The following is a 24,821-nucleotide window of genomic DNA, read 5'->3' as shown; positions in this document are numbered from 1 at the left end:
AGCAACAGTAACTAAAAGTGTGTTCAATCTCTCTCTCACTGTGTGCTTGCATGTGCATGTGAGAGAGCACAAAGGTTGTGAGAAATGCAAAAATGATGCAGAAGTTCAAAGACCAAAAAAAATAATATGATGATTATAATATAATATTTTTTGGAATGCACATTCCCTGCCATGCAGTTGTATTTTGCATAACTGTCATAGAAACAACAGTTGAACATTTCTAGCGGTTTACATTTAGAACCCCCCTGCAGCTGCTTGACAGTCTCATAATAAAGCGTTAACATGCCAACAAGTTATGTTGTTTAAAGAGGTTTTTGCAGTCTTTCAATGCGTGGATATGATGCAGAAATTCCACAAATGTTTTAGATTCAAGAAAAATAAATTCACACGTGATATTTCATGAAATTTTGCTACAGTTACCAGGGTGCCAAGGTCTTTGGACAGTTTTTTTTTCTGTTGAGACTTTGCTCCTTTGCGTCCTTTCGTTATACGAGGACGCTGACGTGCTGTCTTACTGGTATTGCGCATTTTATGAATCTTTGAGAGCCTCAAAGCATGTGAGCTTCCGCGCCCCCCCTCTGAACTCTGGTTGGGACCCCAGGTTGGGAACCACTGCTCTAAACCATTCACAAAGATCTCACCCACTAATTACTCCTTTTTAACAGTCTCTCTGTCTGAGCATCAGACCACTTCTATTCCTGTGTGTTTTTTATTTATAAGATGGGTAAGTTTGAATAACTTTTACAGCCTGTTTATCACTGTCTGTTAGACCCTCATTTGGGTTAGACTTAGCAAATTTGCACAGATAGTCCCACCCAAATCTCAAGCCAGTGGTTGAGCCAAATTTGCTATATCGGCCTGGTCAGGATGCTCAAAGAAACAGAGCAAAGTTTTGATTCAAGCCACAGTGTTTACACTTTTCGGTGTAATCAGCCTATGAATGACCTTAGTTATAGTTTTCTTTTAGGGCTGAAACGATTAGTCAACTTTACGACAACATTGACAATAAAAAATTGTCAACAAATATTTTCATTGTCGAATAGTCGTTTGATCTCATTTAACTCAACATGAGATCATATTAATCTCTAATGATGGCATGCCAGAGCAGCATTGCAGTTTGCACCTGACTGAGGAGAGGAAAAAGCTTACAGCTTCAGGTGATGTAGATCGCAAAGTATGAGGGAATTATAATGCAAAAATACAAAACAAGTAGTTGAATAATCGTTAGATTAATCGATTATCGAAATAATCGTTAGTTGCAGCCCTATTGTCTTTGCATATTAAGGTGGGACAGGAAAAAGTATTTTAAAGTTGGCATGAAATCAAAATTGACCCCAATTTAGTTTATTAATTCATGTTACGGGTCTTATTGTGATGATTCACCATGCATATTTTATGTTTTATAAAAAAAAATTGACCTTGTAATCTTTAATCAAAATGTCATAACTTACTCTTCCAGTGATATGACTGACTCTCCTCTGCTGATGTATGCAATGGTAAGTAATTTTTAACCCTGTCCCTTTAAGAGTCATGTAAACAATCCTGGTGTCAAAACAGCCAATGCAGAGATGGAGAGGTATATTTCCTCTCAAAATCCTGTTCCCTACTTCAAACTACCTTGGTTATGGGCCCGCTAGCTTGAATTTACATTTAGAAGGATTAAGAATAATGGTGAATTTGCAGTTGTGTTCGAGACATTTCACGCCTGGATGCATCCAGAGGTGATCACTACTGAATACAACATGAGTTGGGTGGGTTTGGAGTTCATTCATATTTTTTAATGCAAGTATCTTGGATTGTACAGCACGAATAAGTGTTCTTTTTGCCTTTATATTTAGTGTATTGTGATTCAAAATGTTGAAATATTGTTATCTTTTACTTGCTTGTTTCTTATTCATCTGCACTGGGCTCCAGCCTCATCGTAAGCAAAGACCACGATGTGCTGTGTGCGTTTGTGGCCTGGTTATGGATTAATGTTGTCAGTCAGATCATCGTTTGGTTCTCAAGTCAGTGGGGCACGGTGGAGAGGGTCTTTGTCTGTGTGTGTCTGTGTGTTGACTGCAAACTCGCATTCAGGTATGCAGCGCATTCTGATATGCAACGCCCACTTTTCACAACCCAATCAACAACCGATGGATAAAATCAAGTCCCCACCCTAAATTTTTTTCTTGTTCGATAAGCCGTTTCACTTGGAAATACATCACAATATGGAAGCAAAGTCGGTTGCAATTTCCATTTCATGCCAATTTTAACATCGAAAAAATAACATACTTTAGCTTTTATGTTGAGAAAGTCATGTGGGAGTATAAACTGTGGGAAAGTTTTAGTTTTATCCTTCACTGTTAAATTTAAATCCATTTTCTCTCTGAAGTGGTTTAGTGGGATAAATTTGGATTACAGTAGTGCTGAGAAGGTATTGATATTCAGCCGCTAATTGGGTCTGAGAGGGCTCTGCTGTTAGTGGGACTATATTGACATCAACTTAGCAGGCTGTGCCGGTTCAAAGCATGATGTAGCAGGTGCCTCTAGTAATCTTTGTGAGCAATGGCACAGCAGTTAAGACCCTTCGGGCTGTGTTTGTATGTGTTGAACTGTCCTTAATACAGATAATAATTTATTCCTCTGTTGTTTTATCAAGCCAGAGGGAGTGGTTGTTTTGCTCTTACATCAGTGTTTTTGGAGGTTGGTTACTGCTTTCCCAGCAGAAGATCAAGTAATGGAACTTCAGTCACTGGGAATTGAATTCAGAGCAGAATGTAAGTGTCAGGGGACTAAGACAATATAACATCACAATTATCTGGAACAGCAGGGTTCAATTCTTTTGACGACTTCTGGAAAATCTAGGAAGTGGATTGACAGTAGTTTGGGCACAACCTCTTGAGACAGTCGGGAAAATCAAGAATAGAGAAAGCAGTAGGCAAAAATAAAATACAATTATTAGTTAATTCATTCATCACAATATGAAAAAAAAAAGATTTGTATTAATTATGTTTAACAATTGCTTTATTTACTATTGTATTCTCATTATATATGTATATATAATTTATGTACAGATTAATTAATCAAATCGATTATTAACGCAGTAAGCCACGAAAGGCAATGTTACAGTGATTTTACCATGGGTAAGGGGTGTTCATAGGCACAACGCAAAGTGGAATTGATTTAATATGCAACAACTTGACAAATTAATATATAAATGGCTTCGAATGCAGCTCATCCAATCACAATTAAGAATCGGAACTATTTATTTCACCATTTACACATTCTTAATTGATTTACCCAGCCTGATCTCATTAAAATTACATGACTGTAGCAATGTTTTTGCAAAATGACATTACGTGATTCATTACACGTATTGCGGCAGAACGTGTAGGTGAAATGTCCAGTGAATGGTGATGTTCTCCCAAACAGATGAGGTTTTTAATGTTATTTTATTATCGAGTTTTAAATCAATAAAACTTACATCCCTACCCTAACCTTAAACCTAAACTTAAGCGATAGTGCCATAAAAAGCAAAAGTGAGATGAAAAAAATATGTCTTTTAAGGTTAATGCTTTATCGAGTTTTGAATCAACAAAACGTACCTCCCTACACTAAACCTTAAACCTAAACCTAACCAGTAGTGTTATAAAAGTAAAAGTGAGATGAAAAATTCAATTGCTGAAGCAACCTCATCATTGTGTGGTACTTATTGGACACTTCCGGCTCATGTTTCGACTCGCGTACTCTTCTGGTCTTGAATTAAAGTCATTGTTGTTATATCGCCTCTAATATTTATTTCACCAAGAAAACTGCTCTGATATGCACAACAAGCCACGTAAAAAGCATTTAGCAAAAATGTAGGTATAGTAACATGATTCTATGCGATCAAGTTGGATTTTCCAGGTGATAGATTAATTACTCAGTTTCACAAATTACATATATGTCTCAGAAGTTTTCTCAGGAAACAGGTTGTATTTCTTATCTATATTTAATGTATGTTTCATCATGAGGCACTCACACTCTATGATGTGTTAGGTTCAGCTCTGATGCATTGTAGACAAGGAGTGAAGGGACATGTAACTGTTGGCCACTTTGGAGTTCTATTAAATTTCTCTTGACCTTATTGCGGTTGTAATATAAAAGCTGGTGGGGTTTTCATCCCTGGATCTGTTGATCAATGAGTGCACGATCGGAGACCAGTGAACCATGACTTTGTGTCAAAGACCTAAAAATATAAATCTCTGCCCTTGCTGGCCCCATTGTCTCTAAGCTTGTGTGATTTTTCATATTTAATGAAGGACGGTGCCAGTAGGTCAAGGTTATTTTAGAAAAATGACCAGTGATTTAGTTCTGTGATTTTTCTCATTGTCAGTTTTCCACTGGGTTTTTGATTTTTGTGTGCAGAACACACATATGCAATTTAAATACTATGCAAAAAGACACTTAACAAAGATTACAGAGGATATATTTAATCCTTCAGATATGATGATGGCATTTCTAGTTACAACCCTAGACAAATGCTGTTGTGTGCTTAATAGGAAAATAATGAATCATACTGTATGTGATAAAGCTTTTGGAGTAGTTCTCTCAAAAGGGCCACTTCTTTCTCTCAAAAGAAGTTTCACTATGGAGACGGAAATGTTTGTGAAGAAAGGAGTAAGAGATATTTTGTACATCTTTGTCTAGGGCAGGGCTTCTCAACTTCGAAAAGCTCAGGGGACCGCAAAGCTGGATCCCTGTAGCATCGAGGGCCGCACTCTTCATTTTTATAGTAATTCTAATATATATATATATATATATATATATATATATATATATATATATATAGACACACATTTTTATTTAATGTGTTTTTATATGTATTTAATTTTACACACACGCACACACACATATATACTGTATATATATATATATATATATACACACTATATTGCCAAAAGTATTCGCTCATCTGCCTTTAGACGCATATGAACTTAAGTGACATCCCATTCTTAATCCATAGGGTTTAATATGACGTCGGCCCACCCTTTGCAGCTATAACAGCTTCAACTCTTCTGGGAAGGCTTTCCACAAGGTTTAGGAGTGTGTTTATGGGAATTTTTGACCACTCTTCCAGAAGCGCATTTGTGAGGTCAGACACTGATGTTGGACGAGAAGGCCTGGCTCGCAGTCTTCGCTCTAATTCATCCCAAAGGTGCTCTATCGGGTTGAGGTCAGGACTCTGTGCAGGCCAGTCAAGTTCTTCCACACCAAACTCGCTCATCCATGTCTTTATGGACCTTGCTTTGTGCACTGGTGCGCAGTCATGTTGGAACAGGAAGGGGCCATCCCCAAACTGTTCCCACAAAGTTGGGAGCATGGAATTGTCCAAAATCTCTTGGTATGCTGAAGCATTCAGAGTTCCTTTCACTGGAACTAAGGGGCCAAGCCCAGCTCCTGAAAAACAACCCCACACCATAATCCCCCCTCCACCAAACTTCACAGTTGGAACAATGCAGTCAGACAAGTACCGTTCTCCTGGCAACCACCAAACCCAGACTCGTCCATCAGATTGCCAGATGGAGAAGCTTGATTCGTCACTCCAGAGAATGCATCTCCACTGCTCTAGAGTCCAGTGGCGGCGTGCTTTACACCACTGCATCCGACGCTTTGCATTGCACTTGGTGATGTATGGCTTGGATGCAGCTGCTCGGCCATGGAAACCCATTCCATGAAGCTCTCTATGCACTGTTCTTGAGCTAATCTGAAGGCCACATGAACTTTGGAGGTCTGTAGCGATTGACTCTGCAGAAAGTTGGCGACCTCTGCGCACTATGCACCTCAGCATCCGCTGTCATTTTACGTGGCCTACCACTTCGTGGCTGAGTTGCTGTCATTCCCAGTCGCTTCCACTTTGTTATAATACCACTGACAGTTGACTAGAATATTTAGTAGTGAGGAAATTTCACGACTGGACTTGTTGCACAGGTGGCATCCTATCACAGTACCACGCTGGAATTCACTGAGCTCCTGAGAGCGGCCCATTCTTTCACAAATGTTTGTAGAAGCAGTCTGCATGCCTAGGTGCTTCATTTTATACACCTGTGGCCATGGAAGTGATTGGGACACATGAATTCAATTATTTGGATGGGTGAGCGAATACTTTTGGCAATATAGTGTATATATGTACACTGTATATATGTATGTATATATATATATATATATATATATATATATATATATATATATATATATATATATATATATATATATATATATATATAGATAGATAGATAGATAGACAGATAGATATGTAGTTAGGTACACATATTGTGACACCACTACAGAGTTCGTGTCTGGAAGTGAGGAGACGGGGAGCAGTGACACGCTTCAGGTAGGCTTTTATTTCCTTTGTCTCTGTGCACACCGTATGCACTCTTTCTGTGCTTTTACTCAGTCCAATAACACTCTCAAAATAAACCTAAAATTCTTCACAACACTCAGTAGAATAAACACTCAATATCAACAGACGCCAACGCTGTACACTCGACTCGTTCTCTCTCTCCCTTCTCTGGCATGCTCAATTGTTTTAAGGAGTCCCTCCGCTATCACTGTAATGAGAAATGGCTGTTAGAAATCATGTCAACCAGCTTGACAAGCCACACCACTCCCTCTCCCGCAGACAGACACATGACCACGCCCCCATCACCACATACCCCCACCGCCCTACTCAACCGACTGCCAACTACCTCCACATTTCTGGAGAGAATGTCAGCCACAGCCATCTGCAACCCCGGTCTGTGGATCACCTCAAATTTGAACAGCTGAAGTGCCAAGTACTAACAGGTGATCGGCACGTTGGTATCCTTCATGCGGTGGAGCCATTGGAGTGGGGCGTGATCTGAACAGAGGGTGAAGGCCCGCCCCAGCAGGTAGTAGCAGAGAGCAGGGACGGCCCACTTGATCATTAGACACTCCTTCTACACGGTGCTGTACTAAGTTTCCATCAGCAAGAGTTTACGACTAATGAACGGAAGAGTCACAAATTGGTGTAAGCCAAAAAACACAGTTGTGAAAACATAGTTTTTTCTCGAGAGATTGGAGTTAAGGGGATCTGCCAATAACCCTTTGTTAAATCCAATGTCAAATAAAACCGATCGAGCAATTCGTCAATTTGGGGCATTGGTTACGCATCAAATTTGGACACCATGTACACTTTTCAGTAGTCTACACAGAACCGACCGTCCCTTAGGAACCAGAACCACCGGGCTGGCCCAATCGCTGTGCGACTCTTCTATTACGGCCATATCAAGCATCGCCTCTAATTCTTTTTTTGTGTTCAGGAAGGCGATGGGGCAGCTACGAACCACCACTCCTGGGGTGGTCTCGACGTGATGCTCTATGAGGTTTGTGCGACCAGGGAGAGGCGAGAACACGTCCGCAAATTCCGCTTGCAACTTGGCCACGTCTGTGAGCTACGACGGTGAGAAGTGGTCTCCACACAGAACCGGGGTGAATGAATTTTGTTTGAGAGTCACCTCCAGCCCGAGCTCTGCCCTCTCGGAAACTACCATCGCTAAGGCCACAGGGACTGCCTCTCCACGATTTTAGGAGTTTGAGGTGGTAAACTTGACGTGCTCCACCCCTATCCGTTCGCATAACCTTATAATCGAGATCTCCGACTTGCCGTGTGACCTCAAAGGGCCCTTGCCACTTGGTGAGTAATTTAGAGCTTGAGGTTGGCAGTAATATGTAGGGCTTTACTGGTTGTTTAGATCAGTGTTACTATCAGAAATAATTAATAATTATTTCTGTAGTTATTAATTAATATTTAAATTAATCAATTGAATCTAACTCATTAAAACCTCATATGGGGCTCCAGTAAATGTATTGCGCTACGTTTAGGAGCAAGTTTGGTTATTAGCAATAATTAATAATTATCAAAGATAGTTATTATTTTATATATATATATATATATATATATATATATATATATATATATATATATATATATATATATATATATATATATAGTATTAATGAAAACATTAAATGAAAAAAATCTGATTACCTGAGGCAAAAAGCTGCCATGGCTGAATCACAACATGCTGATATTCAGTACACTTGCTTATGTGATATTGCTTACAGATAATAATACTAATAATATAACCATTTAATATTATATTATTGTTACTATGAGTATTATTGCGACTGCTTTGAATATTACACTTTTATACATTAGTAATATAGTCGTAATGTCTTCAGTCTCACGCAATCAGTTGAATAGAGCTCTCATTTCAGCGGGACTTTTATTTTAAAATCTCTTTGAAGTTCTTCCTGTTTGTGAAGGGTTCGTTATATCAAGCTTCCCATGACTCGCGAGCTTAAATCTACAAGCTGCAATAGAGAAAGAGTTCATTTGAGAGTTCACAGCCATTTATACATTCAACACACTGATCTGTGGCTCAGCAGATGGATACTATTGGACATACTGCATGAAAATCAAGCATTAGTAGTGTGTGTTGCATTTGTGTGTGTGTGAAGGAGATGACAGGGCAGAGTGGTGCCTCTTATTCATACTGTGCTGCGCAGCGCGTGTGACTGTATATTATTTCATTAAATTACATCCTTCTGCTGTTTAATGATCACACTTGACCATATTGAGACTTTTTTATTATTATTTTTCAACTGGTCTTTGATTTCATCTCAAAACTCTAACAATACATTACATTTTGCTAATGGCAACATACTTTAATATAGTACTGAAATTGACAAGATGATATCATACCATTTTAAATGTTTTGGTATCGCAATATTTCATTAATACAGGTATACCATGCAACCCTAGCGCATGCGCATTTTCGAGTTGATTGACAGGCAATTTATTTATCTAAAAGGTGATTGGCTCTTTTACCTGAGGCAGGACTTCCTTTTTTACATCGTCCATACTGGGCATTCCAATTTATCCCAATCATTTTAATACAAGTGCTCCATCTTGGGCTAAACAGTCTTTAGCCATACTCAGATATTCTTTATTTCATTAGTTACATCCTTTTGCAGTTTATTTCTCTTTGTAACTGTGCTGTGATTCTGCAATATAGAGAACTACAACAAATACTCTTGAAAATGTACACCTCACAATTCATACTCATTTGATAGGCTATTGATGCATTTTTTTAATTTATTTTCTTATGATGATGAAATCATAACTCTGGCCATCTAAAAGATGTTTTAGAATGACATTAATAAGAGCATAATTTTCATTTTTGTTTACTAACTCTTTTAGCATAAATACTAAAAGCATTTACTGTTGCTAGAGCTGCCAAGAGCATCTCTTGTAAAAACATTAACAATGTGGTATATGTGACACATGTAAACCACAAACCATGAAAATGTTAGGCCTGTGACTCCAAGCACCCATTTAAGAGTAAAGAGTTAAGAGAGTTTATTGTCATATGTACAAGAAACAATGTTACACAGTACAATGAAATTCTTACTCTGTGAAGCATCCCAGCAACCTCAGACATACTTTAAAAAGGACATAAGGAGGAGAGAAAAAACACACAACAAGCATTTAAAAAAACAAGTTACAAATAGTGCACAAGAAAAAGCGTATACACATACATGTACATATAAGTGTAAACATTAGAAACATAAATAACAAATAGTGTACAAGAGAAAGTGTTTACATGCATTGTAAACATGGAGATGGTCATGTGCAAAAGGCCTGCAGAGGTAGTCTCAGCAGTGGTCCATAAAGTTGTTACATTCATAAATATGTGTGTGTAGGCAGGGTGGGGTAAAGTTTGACACCTCTTACGAACAGAGGGAAAATTGTGTCTGCAGTGCTGGGAGGAGGGGCAGTGGATGAGAGTCGTTCACAAGCCTGATATCCTGCGGGTTGAAACTGTTTCTCAGCCTGATTGTTCTTGCTTTTGCACTCCTGTAGCGTCTACCTGATGGTAGGAGTGTGAATAGGCTATGTTGGGGGTGGCTATTGTCCTTAATGATGTTGTGGGCCCTCCTGATGACCCTGGCCTGGTAGAGGCTCTCCAGCGATGGTAGGGCTGTTCCAGTGATGGTTTGGGCAGCTCTCACCACCCACTGTAGAGCCTTATGGTCCTGAGCTCTGCAGACTGTGATGGAGCTGGTGAGGATGCTCTCGACTGTGCACCTGTATAAGCTGCTGAGGATTCTGCTTGACATGCCTAATTTCCTCAGCCTTCTCAAGAAGTAGAGATGCTGTCGATATTTCTTCACAAGGTATGTATTGTTGTGAGACCAGGTGAGATCTTCAGTGATGTGAACACCAAGGAATTTTAAAGTGCTCACTCTCCACCTCTCTCTCGCCAATGTGCAGTGCTGAGTGCTGCCCCCTTCTCTTCCGTGGATCAACAATCATCTCCTTTGTTTTCTTAACATTTAGCAAGAGATAATTGTCCTTACTCCTCTTCACTAGGTCATCCTGTACGCTGACTCATCACCCCCAGTTATCAGTCCAATGACTGTCGTGTCATCAGCGAATTTGATGATGCTGGTGTTGCTCTGGGAGGCCACACAGTCATAGGTGAAGAGCGTGTGAAGCATGGGGCTCAGCATGCAGCCCTGAGGAGATCCTGTGTTTATGGTTATTGTCCTGGATGTGTGGTTCCCTATTTTAACAGACTGGAATCTGCCCATTAGAAAATATAGAACCCAGTTGCAGAGGGTGGGTGGCACACCAAGGGTGGAAAGCTTGTTGATGAGCTTAGATGGTATCACCATGTTGAATGCTGAGCTATAGTCAATAAACAGCATTCGAACATAGCTATCCTTGCTCTCTAAGTGTGTGAGGCCAGTGTGTATTGTTGTGCTGATGGTGTCCTCTGTGGACCTGTTTGGTCTGTATGCAAACTGGAGAGGGTCCAGAGTGTCCGGTGTGATGGTGTGGATGTGACTCATGACGATTCTCTCGAAGCACTTCATCAGTATTGGAGTCAGTGCAACTGGCCGGAAGTCATTGAGACAGATTGCTTTATAATTTTTTGGCAGTGGTACAATGGTGGTCCACTTCAAGCAGGTGGGAATTGAGGCTTGTGCGAGAGACAGTTTGAATATATCCGCGAAGACATCAGCTAGCATCGATGAGCAAGTGCTCGTCCAGGAATATTGTCTGGGCCAGCTGCTTTCCGTGGATTTATTTTCCTAAAAATCTTTGCCACATCTGCAGATGAGACTGTGAATGGTGGGTTCTGCATGCTTCCACTGACCAGCTTACTCCCCAGTGGCTCGGTGTTGACGGCCTCAAAGCGGGCATAGAATTCATTGAACTCATCTTGTGTGATGCGGCTGTCAATGATCTCGCCCCTGTTCCTGCCTTGGTATTCTGTGATGTTTATTAATCCCTGCCACATGCGCCGGATGTCAGCATTAGCATAGTGGCCCTCCAGCCTCAGTCTGTATTGTCTCTTGGTGTTCCTTATGGCTCTTCGAAGGTCATATCTGGCCTTCTTGTAGTCAGTGGCATTTAACTGTGCAGACCAGTCTCATCCTACAAATAAACAAAGTCTAAGAATAGTCCTGTCACCTCTTGTAAGAGTGAAGTAGTCTCTGTTTAGAATTGCAGTGCTGTTGTAGTGTAACAGTAGTGCTTTTAGCACAGATATGGACTCTACATTGTTTTGAAGATGAGATCATCCCCTGCTGACGGACAGTCACTAGGCCTTTTGTCTTAAAAATAATCCAATAGGACACATTTGTCTGTGTATTAAGAGTCTAGATGTTAGTTGTGACCCTTGCATGAATATTTTTAATTGTATTATTATAGCATTGTGGTATTGCTACTCTTTGAAGGCCTGACTTCTCTATGAAACAAGAACAATGCAAAATATTTTGATTTTTGCAATTATGTCTCGATCAAGGCTGCAATTTTTTTTAAATGTTTGAACAGCAGATGTGGGCAGTTGCTGGTGAATGAGATGTTGGAGGAGGGACACTGACAGCTAGTGTTTTTAAAATCCTGAAATTATTTGCAGATGTCATTTGTAAAGTACTAGGAGTTATGTTGAAAATAAAGATACAGAAACAGCTTTTTATCTACTTTGCTGGCATCTAGTAAGCTGATCAACAGTGTAATGTATTCACATCCTTGTTAAAGTGAATTGTGAAACAGTCTCAACAATCACATCACTGCGACTACTGTGAATTGCTGGTTTTGTGGTCAAATATCTTCATTTGGTTTTGTCCATTTTGCCAGATGTGGTTTGTGTTAGGGGCACACTGTGTTTTTAAAATGCTTGAAAATGTTTGTGGGCTAACTGGGAACAAAAGAATGAGAAATAAAGCACTGCTTTGCTGTGGCTAACTTGGCTTATTCATGTATAGTTTAAAATGGTTACAAATATTAATGTTGTGGGTCATCTTAAAGCTACTGCAACCATGATAAGGAGACTATATAGGGATTATTCATTCTTATTTTGAGATTCCTGTGTCTAAAAGAGGTTTGAACCCTTCCATTCCATTTTCTCATAGTCAGCCAGTGTGTATCTCTCTGTGTTGGGGATAGTAAGAAAATATATTATCTCTTTTTTCTAATGTAACCTTTGAAGGCATTTAAAGCACTCAGTAATTTTTCTCATAATAAAAAGTTTTTCACGTTTATAAATTAGTTGTACCTTGGACAAATATGTTTAATGCTTAAATGCATGGGATTTTCACCAAGCACTCTTACATATTCGGGTCTTTAGAGGCCCAGCACTTATATTGATCAACAAAATGCCCAGATAGTGTAAAATGTTCTACATATTTTCAAGACAATTTGAAAATAATTGAATAAAATATATTTTGATATATTTTGATGTTTTATTTTTTTAATCAAAAGAGAAAATGCAACAAATCAGGAAAGATCTTTCATTACTTTCACACTGAAATTTCATGAGACACAACTGGCTGTCAGAAACATATTGAGCTGCACATAAAGCATAAGATACACATAAGCTACACACAAGTAAAACATAAGTATTTTCTCAGACACTTACTGAGTCTAAATAGATACACAACTTACATAATTTCAGTTGTACACCCAAATGACAATAGTCATATCGTACTGTTCATGTGTTACACTTGCTATAGTTTACTTCCATGCTGTTTCTTCATTAAATAGCAATGTCAAATGTAAATCAAGTCAATCACTAAAATAACAGAGCCACCTTAAGTAAGAAATAACATGTATGTGTATGTGTACACGCATATAAAAAAATACTGATAATTCACCATTATTGTTAATACATTCTTGACCAGAAAATCAACATGTACAGATATAGTATTTATCTGTATGAATATAGTACTCATTTATCTTGTAATAAACAAAGAAATAGATATCCTGTGATAGTAAACTTATACAGATATGAAATAATCATAAAAATGTAATTTATAGAAGTGGGGGGGAAAAGAACCGACACTTTTGGTGCTTAAACCATAATAAAAATAATAATTTAAAAAATGTAAAATGTGTTGCAATTTTGGCTTTCTTTTTTTTTTTTTATATCAAATCAAATCACTTTATTGTCACAAAGCCATATACACAAGTGCAATGGTGTGTGAAATTCTTGGGTGCAGTTCCGATCAACATAGCAGTCGTGACAGTGATGAGACAGTACCAATTTACAATAACATCAAATTAACACAACGCAGTTTAAACATCTGATATACACTTAAACATCTGATATACACATAAGAGAGAGAGATTGAGGAATACTAAAGAGGTTTGGGCACAACTCCAAAAAATTTATAAGGTGGTATAGGGAGTGGAATTGTCCCGAGTCACTAAAGACCCGAGGTATGCGTTTAAGGGTTATAATTATGTACAGTATACTCACATGAGATGAAGACTCCAGTCATTAGTCAGTAGCCTGAAAAAGCTGTTTATTTTATATGGAGCAGGTTGCCTCATGGTAGCAGACATGTTAAAATCACATGACCAGTGAGATACTAACTTTATCTCGGTAACCCCCTGTTTTGGATACTTTTTCTAATGGAATAAATTAATTGTCTGACAGTGAATATCACGTTTCCAAAATGCAATCAGGAACGCTCATCTGCTTTTGTGTGATGCTATATCCATGCAGCTAGGTGTCAGTATAGGTCCAAGAGTACATATCGACCAGCACAACATTGTTCACCTTAAATATATAATGATTTCTATATTTTCAAAAGAGCAGTCGTTGGTTTTTGGTCAGATGGCTGTAAAATCTGAAAATTGCAATCTCTTCTTGGGAAAGTGTATCTGTCAGAATCCTGTCACAACATTCTTCTTTGTATATAGCAGGGCTCCAGACCGCGACTAAAAAGGTCGCAAATGCGACCAACAATAATTGATTGCAACAATAATTTAAAATCTTGTCGCCAGTGGCGACAGTCGGGTCGTGTGCGTTCATATGCGGTTTCGTCAGATATCATCTTGTGAGTTATTGAATATATTTTTCGAGCGCACATAAGTATGTCTCGCGCCGCTTTACACCTGTTCCGCATATCACAAAAAAAAAAAAAAGCTGAACAAATTCTGGATTCCAGGATTAGCTTGAGTTTGACAAAACTCACCAAATCCAGTCAGGCTTCATTAGGGTTAAGTGGTATCAAGACTCTCATTACCAATTTTCTCTATCAGTTCAGAGTTTGATCCCGAGGTTATGATTAGTTCATGTACGCGTTCACATGAATGCAGCGAACAGCCAATCGCATGCAAGACAGCACGATTCACATCTTGCGAGAGAGTCAATGAGATTTACTTGAAAATGTTTATGAAAATTATAATAAATTATAAGAATTTAAACAGTTATTACACAGCACAAGAAGATGTAAAGAATATGATCAATCAAATCACATTTACACAACACGAATACTCACTATGAAATCATGAATTTGACAAAACTCATCAGCTTTTGACACTTAGGACAATTGAGGACTTGTGCACAACTATTACACAAGGTGCAAACATTCATTGATGCTCAAGATGACAACACAATACTATATTCATACAATACTTTATGTAAATATCTGTAATGTATATTCTAAAGAGTAGTAAAGAGTAATTTTTTTTTAGTCTGGAGCCCTGATATAGTTCTTTGTGTCAGGATCCTGACACCCATGTCTTGTTTCTTTTGTTGTATGTGAGCGCATAGTTTCTGTTTGTGTTCTCTTGCCATGTGCTCTCCTGTCAGTTCTGTCTTGAGTGCTAACCACACTTCATTGTTTGGCTGATTATTAGTTAATCTATGGCTGCATTCCAGTTCAAGTTTTATGCCCTTCCCTCGCTAACTTTGCTCCGTCACATGGACTCAGATGTATGTGCTTACACTGCGCGATTGCTTACATCATTGCTACACTACTGGCAGAACCTGTGCAATGTGTTGAAATGGGACAGATTAAACCCATTAAAACTTTACCCTATATATATATATATATTATTTACTTTTAATATTTGTAATATTTTAAAGATTCTAGTATTGCAAAATAATTGCAAAAATGCATAAAATTAGCTGCAAAAAAAAGGGCATCTTGTGGAGTACTTGCTTCTGTTTCACACATGACAATCAAAGACTGAGCACAAGCTGGTCCTGAATAAATTATTATGACAATTGTGCATGTGCACAATTTTATTTTGTTTGCTTGTGCATTGTGGGATTTAAATGTATCCAAGTTACTTGAGTGTTTTGACTACATTCACCAAAATTCCTACAGATCCATTTAATGATTCGTTCATTGACCATTTCTGGTAATGCCAGAAGGTGGCGACAAATGAGTGTCTTGTATGAAATTAGTCTCTGAATCAACAAATCAAAAGAAAATGTAAATTCTTTAAAATGTGTATGTCTACAGACCTAGAAAGAGACTTTAGTAGAGGTTTTATGCATTATAAGAACAAAGCAAATCTATAATTTCTCTAGTTTGTGAGCTGCTGAGCATGACTTTTATCAAAAGACAACAATAGTCTTATAATAATTGAGTTTTAATAACATCCATACGATTTCATGTATAAAAAAAGCGTGTCTACATACCTGTTCACTTCAGTAAAATGCATGAGATCTATCTTTTTCCTACAGTTTGTCAACTGCACACCAACATAGAGGTAAAAACAGGAGCTGATATTAAAAATAGTTTTACATATTTAACACAGATCTAGTAATCTGCATAAATTGGCAGAAACATCTGATTAAACTCTACAATATAGAGATAAGACCCTTCCTCTCTGAACATGCCACACAACTGCTTGTCCAGTCACTTGTCATAACTAGACTGGACTACTGTAACGCTCTCATTGCAGGCCTCCCTGCATGTGCAGTTAGACCCCTGCAAATGATCCAGAATGCAGCAGCACGTCTGGTCTTTAATGAACCAAAGAGAGCACATGTTACAGCACTCCTTGTCTCTCTCTCCACTGGCTGCCGGTTGATGCACATATCAAATTCAAGGCTCTGATGCTGGCATACAGAACAGTCACTGGGTCTGCTCCAGCATACCTAAAATAATTTATGCAGAGCTACGCGCCCACTAGAAGCCTGCGGTCGGCTAAGGAACGTTACCTTGTTGTACCAACACAAAGAGGCACCAAAACACTTTCCCGGACTTTCAGCTTCATCGTACCACATTGGTGGAACGGCCTTCCCAACTCCATCTGTGAACCTGACTCACTCTCTGTCTTCAAAAAACGACTAAAAACACATCTTTTCCATGAGCAAATTCCTGTTGCACTTTATTCTGTTTTGAATACTATTATGATGCTAGTGACACTTTGTAATACAGCACTTTTCGTACCACTGTCTCCTAAGATGATTCGCTTATGTTTTCCTCTTTTGTAAGTCGCTTTGGATAAAAGCGTCTGCCAAATGAATAAATGTAAATGTAAATGTTAAACTATTACCTCACAAACATAATGTAAAAAGCATAACTTAATGAAGACTCAGGTGCTGATATAAACTCCACTTATAATCTGTGCTTAAAAGAAGGATTGTCCTTTGTTTTTGTTTTTCTGCAGTGCATTTCACGTAATGCTGCCAATCAAGAGCGATATACCGGTAAATAACTCTCGTTTGTGTGTTCCTCATCTCTAGATTATTAATTTAGATCAACATCAATGCCGATAAAAAAAACATGGATAAATGAGCATTGTTAACCTGATCTCATGAAAATATTACATAATTTACGAGTTGGCTATTTCGTATGGTCTCGCACGATGTTGTTCGCATAAACTCGTACGACTTCATCACGTACAAATTCCCAGATGTCTAATGTGAAAGTAAGCGCGAGTTCCGCGCACGAGGTGTTAAGGACATACATATTATGCCCTTACCCAAACCCCTTATCTAAACTTAACCAATCAGTAGAGTGTGTAAACATGGTAGGAAGCTGTTGTGTGTGACAGAAGCAAGTAATTGTCACGTTTTAGATGGAAACAATGTCCAGCGACGTCATTGGCTGTAGTTAAAGTCATAGGAATTGAAACGAGTGCAGTCGCATGATATCATATGAATTAACCAAATTTAGAAAAGTCGTACGAATCCTGACGATTTCGCCATGAGAGTGTGTTGGCATTGTTGAAAGCAACTTTGTAGAAATGAATGGAGCCGCATTTATTAGACTGCCTGATTGATGGCCTGTAACATAAGGGTTGTTTCGGCTCATGAAACTCACCTGTGATTGGCTGGATGGTCGCTCAATCAGCCCAAAGAAACAAAAGCAAAGAATACTGTATACAAATCCACCATTTGGACTCAGTACGGGTTTAGCTTGGAAAAGTGCGGGGACAAAAATCACCTTTTCAAAGAGTACGGGGGACGTGTCCTCCCCGTGGCTGCTACGCCCTTGCGTACATATGTGTAGGCTTGCTCCCTTGTTCAGAATTGAGGGGTTGAGGGTTTGTAAGTAGAAACTTCCCTCGGCCACTTAACGAAGTGGAACAGACTTCCAAAATGGCAGCGGGGATTTCCCCCAGAAGAAATGCTTAAAGTTTAAATGGATGGATGTTTAAAGTGAATTGGAACGCAGCCTATCTCACCTGTTTCCCTCATTACCATCCTTATTTTTCCCTCTATTTAATCTCCCAGTGTGCACTTGGTGCATTCAAGTCATTCTGGACTCTGCCTGTCCTACCAGGTTGCCTGACTGTTGGTATCAGTTACTTGACTAGCCCTTTTCCCCACCCTTGTCTCCCACCAGTCAACTCCTGTGTTGCCTTTATTTAATAAAATATTTTTTTCCCTCTTCATTCAAGTCCTCGACCCTTCCTTGCAAGTAGTTTATAAGGATGTTGTGTGTGTTCAGCTGTGACTAAGCAGAATGAGGCATTAATTACATTTGTTCAGGGTAAAATACAATTGATATTAAAGGTGTACACAGTAATTTTCTCCTCATTAAAAAAATTTTCTCCTAAAGAATTGAATTGTAATTTTGCAGTATATGTATAAAATCATGACCACTCACATGAGATGAAGACTCCAGTCACATCAGCTACCTTATAAAAGCTGTTTATTCTACATGGCAAGGGTCCACTCATGTTAGGATCACATGACCAGTCGAATACTACTCACTTAATCTCTGTAACAGACCTGTTATTGGACACTTTACTCATGGATTAAATTAATCAGGGCTGACTGTGAAAAGTAAATTTCTACAATGGCATATAAGGCTGAAAACTATTTATTTTGAATCATGCTGAATCCAGGACACTAGGTGTCAGTTTAAGTCCAAGATGACACAAACACAAAAGTTACTGAGTGCACCTTAAAGTTTTTTATTTGGTATGTGCACCAGTGTGCATCTGTCTTAGTCACCTTGAACAATAGGGAATATTTCTCTGATAGAATTAGGAGTATTTTAAGTGGGAGTGAGGTAGTCCATCCTGTCCCAGACAGCACAGTGGAAGTGGGTTACAGTATATTAACACTTGAGTGAGTGGAGAAGAGGAGATAAATAGGGGTTTGGAAGGAGTGATTTTGCAGGTGTAATTCAGACCAAGTTTTACTTTAGTGCTCAGGGGAAAAAATGGTAACTAACGGATAGCTTTCTCCAGGTATTATTGTACTCCCAAAATAGTGTATTTGATTATATCAAAATATTGTGAGCTATGTATTTTCAGTCATTTTTAAGTCCATTCTGCAGTTTTTTTTTTACTTCTGCATTTGGTTTTATATTAAAAATAGCTTGGAATAGATATTTTATTTGGTTCATGATAAGTCAAAGATTTTATTGCAGAGTTATTGCAAGGGGAATTTTGTGAAAACAATGCCACATTACTGTAGACAGTCATCCCTCTTTCCATGCCACGCAATGCTTTGAAAAACTGAAAGACCAAAAGGCTTTCTGACATTTGTCAAGTCACAATGATAAAATGCAGTAGACAAAGATACACTCTCAGTTGTTGCTTTCTAAAAATGAGGGAAAAAACCTCTTTACATCTTCTCTTCACTACTGTAGGAGAGTGTCTCATGTTGATAGTGCAATGCTGTGCTAGCCTGAGGCTCTCCAGTCATCTGTCTCTGTCCTAAAATCTCATTCTGTCCTCGATTTGAGCTCCTATGTCAGTACAGCCAGTTCCAGTCTAACACAAGCAAAGCAAGGAATTAGTGTGTGACTGACTGACATGATGACAGGCATTTTTACGTTCACGGTCAGGGTTGGGGATTAACGAAATACATGTAACGGGAATATGGAATATGCATTCCACTACAGTTACAATTTAAATCATTGGTAATTAGAATACAGTTACATTCAAAAAGTAGTTTGATTACTGAAGAGATTACTTTGCATTTTATTGTCATTTGTTTCATTTAATATTTAGTCCTTTCAGATGGAAAACATTTATACATATAAATGATGCGATTCAAAGTGCATTTGAACAGCAGTGAAACACTTTCTTATGATGTGTTACATTCATACAAGCAGACAGAGAAGTAAGTCTGAAGTAAGTTTGGAGAAGAAGAAATAGAAATAAACCTTGTGTAAATTGTCAGCTTTACGCTAAGCTAAAATCCTATTTCTAGCCATTTTACATGCACTTGTTACCAGACACGATCATAGTTTTTATCAAGAAAATTCACGTTGGATCATAATTTCTTTTTTCTAGTAAGTCCTTTGATATTAGGGCAAAAATCGTATTCTTGATGATAATTTTTGTATTGTTTTCCTGTAAAAATATCAGTTGAAAAGGTTTTTCAGAGAATGTATTTTTAACATATTATTACATATTGTTAGCTTTGAATGACCAGTTTTTTGGGAACCTTTTTTTATGAAGTAATAATAATAATAATTAATAATTAATAATTTTCTTTATTTATCACACATTATACATTTGCACATATACAGTGAAATTCTTCTTTTTCACATATCCCAGTTAGGCTGGGGTCAGAGTGCAGGGTCAGGTAGCACAAGTAACAAGTAGTGAACCAGGTAGCACAAATAACTTCTCTTAAGGACAACACAAGCTTATAAGGTGAGCTGTGCCTTGTAGCTTTTCCCATAAAATGTCAAACATAAAACGTCAAACTAAATTCTTTGAAAAAAAAAAAAAAAAAAAAAAGGTATCTGCTCTAGTAGCAGTTTTGCAAAAGCCACTAATAAAACAAAAAACAAAGTGTTACTGGTGATTCATTACTGTAGAATCTTAAAAACAGACAAAAGTCATAAGGATTTGATTAATTTCATGGTTATTGCAGTAGAAAACAGAACGGTGTCTGACGCTCACTGCATCTAGGATTCAGTGTCTTTTTGGGCCAGTTGTTTATTATGCTATGCTTTGACTCTTGGCCCAAAATCGAAGAGATTGATTACTAGTGGTGTATATTTTCACCCGTTGGGTTGTTATTGTGATAAACATGGTTTTGATGATTGATGCACATTTGCAATGACTGGATCTCTACCGTGCAATAACACATGATGCTGGTTGTGGCCCTCCTCCACTCAGAGACAAATGAGTATATTTTGCTTCAATCCGTTGGGATTATGGCCCTCATTTCTCTGTTGGGGAAGGAGGGATGGAAAGAGGATAAATCAGGAACAGGTGGTAGTTCCAATGTCACATGGCCAGTTTGTTGGCACACGTGGATGGTGATCCATGATGTTGACACCATTGCGGTACAAAATAGCAGGATTTTGCAGGGCATGACTGTGCAGTCAAGATGTCAGTTTTTAATCACACATCACAGGGACTTCTCAAGTCCTAATTTCACACACTGTTGTGCTACATTTATACAATTTCAAACATGAATAAGTTAAAGTCATTATTCAGATTTATTTTAAGCATTATTTTGAAGTTTTTTATGTTTTCAAACTGAAAGTGATGGGAAATTCAGTAACAAGTACTTTACTACTTCATCCTATTTTGGACTTTACTGAAAAAGAAACGATTCTGTTTGAAATACCAAATAGTTGTGAGACTAAAAATGTTTGAAATAAAAAATAAAATAAAAATAGTGTGAAATTTATGAAAAGTAGACTAAGCACTTGCTGAGCTTGTTTGAACTGATACGCTTTAAAGACTGTTTGATCAAGTTTTATTAATCATTGATAGAGGACTGGAAATTGGTCAGTTACTGATTAAAAATAACACAACTGATAAAACACATTGTTTTTAGTTTTTCCGAGGCTACGAGTCCGTTGTGTTTTTGAAAGCAACCTGTAGGTGGCGCATTGAGCTAAAATGACGGTGAAGTCACTTTTCTGGTCTAAAGGTGAAATGAATAAAGAAAGCGCTGGAATGCGTCACGTGTCAAGATATTTGTGCTTCTTATCGTCTTCACATGTGTGTTAAAACGGGTTTTCATCGTTAATACGTCACAGTATGTACATTAATAGACTCATAGCAGTTTAGAGATAATATATCCAATTGTTGGATGGAAAACTGACACGAAGCCCAACGTCAAAAGTGAGTTCAAAATAGGATTTAACGGGACTAAAGGCACACCTTAAGGAAAATTAGCTTTTTTGTCTGGTAACACAGTGTATCAAGATTGAAAAATAAAATAAATAATAATACATTTCTTTTTATAGAATATTGATGGAGCAGCATAATTTGTGTGAAAATAAATAATAACAGAAGGCTCCTTTGTTTAAAATTCTTTTAAAAAAAAAGAAAAAGGTGGCGAGTGAGAGGTTCTCTCAGTAAGTTTATCTCTGGCAACATCCCTTCATGTTTGAAACTGGTAACAGTTGTAACAACATAATTTTTTCTTACAAAGACACAATAACAAAATATGTATTTCCTGAATTGTACCGTATTGCATGAATGTGTAGCGTGTAATGTGCAGTCTACTTTTGAACACTTCAATTCACACAAATTCCCTCTTGCTCCAGCTTCCTCAAGGCCACTTTGAAATGTCAGTTGACAGCTCATCTTTGTGTTTTTGTGTGTGTCAGATTGACGGAGTCATCAGGATCACTCACCGATGGACCAGTTAACTACAAGTACAAAACTAAATGTACTTGGCTCATTGAAGGATAGTGAGTACCTCTATATTAAGTCTGTCACTGTCCTTGCTTTTCTCACATTTTCTTTTCATTATTTTTTATTCTTATATCTTTTTATTATTATTCTTGTTTTTTTTTAATGGTTACATTTATTTTATTTATGTGTGTATGTATTTGAAATGTCATTATTGGATATGGGCTGTAAGACAAGTGGCAAATCAGTAGGTTTGCCACTGTTTATATGAAATATGTTCCTTATTTTTAAGTGTCAGATTAATAAACTTTCTTTTTTTTTAGCCCAAATGCTGTGCTTAGGTTGCGGTTCAACCATTTTGCCACAGAGTGTAGTTGGGATCACATGTATGTCTTTGATGGAGACTCTGTTTATGCACCTTTGGTAGCTGTGTTTAGGTGAGTGGGACTGGAATGAAGGTCACTGTAATATTCACACAGTGTTGAACATCAGGTTTGATCACAGATATTTTTAAGGCTTTTTTAAACTGTTAAATATTTCCTTTATCTGACTGACACAAAATATGTATTTGTTTTCCATAGTTTTCTCCAAGTTTTGAATGTAAAAAAGCACACCTTCAGTGTTTCCTATTTAATGTTGTACTCTTGCTTGTCTAGTGGTCTGGTTGTCCCAGAAACGAAAGGAAATGAGACAGTTCCAGAAGTGGTGACCACATCTGGATACGCATTGTTGCACTTTTTCAGTGATGCTGCCTACAATCTTACAGGATTCAACATCTTTTATTCGTGAGTATTGTTAGTGAAAAATACAATGAAGACTAAAATGTCTAATCATAAGACTAAAAATAATAAAATAAAGACAATAACTACGTTTCCATCCAAGGATTTTTTGTGAAAAAAGGTTTAGCGCATCAAAATAAAGCTGATGGAAACGCAAATTATCGATAAAGTGTCGACATAATATTTTTCAGTTTAACTTCAGCACATAAATCCTATGTCGACATGTCAAATGCCGTGAAAAACTAGTTTGGAAACAGTTTTTGTTGAGAAAAATGGCATTAGTGCAAAATATGTAGTTGTCACATGACAGAATTTACATCACGTGTCCTCACAACAAAGAGCAAAGCGGAGAGGAACACTTGGACTGATGAGGAGACTTGAGTTTTCCTTAATTTCATTAAAGACAACAACATACCTGTATTCTTAATGGAAGTTTTTCCAGAGTTTTCGTGCTGGTAAAGATTATGGTGTCTTTTACCAAAACGGATGGTATAAATAACCCCAGGTTATATTAAACGGTTAGTTCACCCAAAAATGAAAAATTTCTCATAATTTACTCACCCTCGTGCCATCCCAGATGTGGATGACTTCTTTTCTTCATCAGAACACATTTCGATCTGTATTTGGAGTGTTTCCCCTAGGATTTTTTTTTTCAGCAGTGGTGCGGGTGTGCGTGTGTCCACAAGCCTGCAGTGCCAGACTCGTAGTAACGCGCAGTGGAGGAATAGCTTAAAACGGGTGTCAAACTTAATTTAAGCCTTGGCCATATCAGGGTTTATTTGTGCCCTTAAAGGACCAGTTGAAAATGTGGCACCAGCACCTGCATTGGTAACACACATGCAATTACCAATAATATTACATATTATTGATTATATTGACCTTAAAGCATTGATTTTGAGGTTGGGATGCAGATGAAAATTATGATATTAAAGCTACACTATGTAACTTGTGGCCCTCTAGCAGTTAAAAAATAAAACTGCATGCCTCTTGCGGAAGGACATTATTTTGGTTGTGCTTCAGCTCTGCTCCTCTGCACGGACGAATATGGTTCGAGGCACCGGTGTACACATGAATACAGTACATCTTATCGGAGTGAATAGACAAATAAATAACGAAAGAAAGGAAAAGACGGATATCCGAAAACATGTCATCTGAGCAGATAAGTGCCTTATCTTATGCTGTTGTTTTGACTTATTGGAAACATTGATGTTTTGAAATAAATTACGTTACAAAAGTTAGGCAACGTTCATTAACATTAGACATAACGATTGCTAGTCTGATAAGGTCAAACGTTGTAAAGTTTTTATAACTGCAGGATATTTGGGCCAAATAGACCGTGGTAGTAACCAGATGTCAACATCATTTCAAGACTCACATGTCCTTGGCAAGCCTAGGACTAAAGGATTTATTCATATAAATTATTGCCATTATAAAGAATAATACACAGACGTGTGTTTGTGTGTGTGTGTGTGTGTGTGTGTGATTACACAACTATACATAAACCATATCAATAAAATATCTTACCCACACCATAAACGCGCTACAGTAGCCAGATCTTATTTTCTCTGTGTATGGATATGACGATCATCACGCATGGGTTAGGTTTAGGGTTAGGCAATTTCTTGCGAAATCCATCCCGACAGCTCTAAAATATTTATAATATAATATCA

The 24,821-nt window shown here is 37.8% G+C and overlaps 1 protein-coding gene across 3 annotated transcripts in view; it reads left to right on the top strand.

Moving 5' to 3' along the window:
* atrnl1a (attractin-like 1a) overlaps positions 1-24,821 on the top strand; it is a 398,015-nt gene that overhangs the window by 12,877 nt on the left and 360,317 nt on the right. For all 3 annotated transcript variants that reach the window (XR_007892410.1, XM_051648603.1, XM_051648604.1), the window contains exons 2-4: positions 22,348-22,431; positions 22,696-22,809; positions 23,029-23,157. Coding sequence is in view for 2 of the 3 variants with exons in the window: in XM_051648603.1 (XP_051504563.1) it covers positions 22,348-22,431; positions 22,696-22,809; positions 23,029-23,157 (327 nt within the window). In the remaining variant the exon portion in view is untranslated. The remainder of the gene's footprint in view (positions 1-22,347; positions 22,432-22,695; positions 22,810-23,028; positions 23,158-24,821) is intronic.

Source organism: Myxocyprinus asiaticus, chromosome 21 (assembly GCF_019703515.2).
Source record: "Myxocyprinus asiaticus isolate MX2 ecotype Aquarium Trade chromosome 21, UBuf_Myxa_2, whole genome shotgun sequence".
NCBI lineage: Eukaryota > Metazoa > Chordata > Actinopteri > Cypriniformes > Catostomidae > Myxocyprinus > Myxocyprinus asiaticus.
The sequence above is the reverse complement of the archived record's forward strand: the minus strand, read 5'-3'. Positions and strand labels throughout refer to the sequence as shown.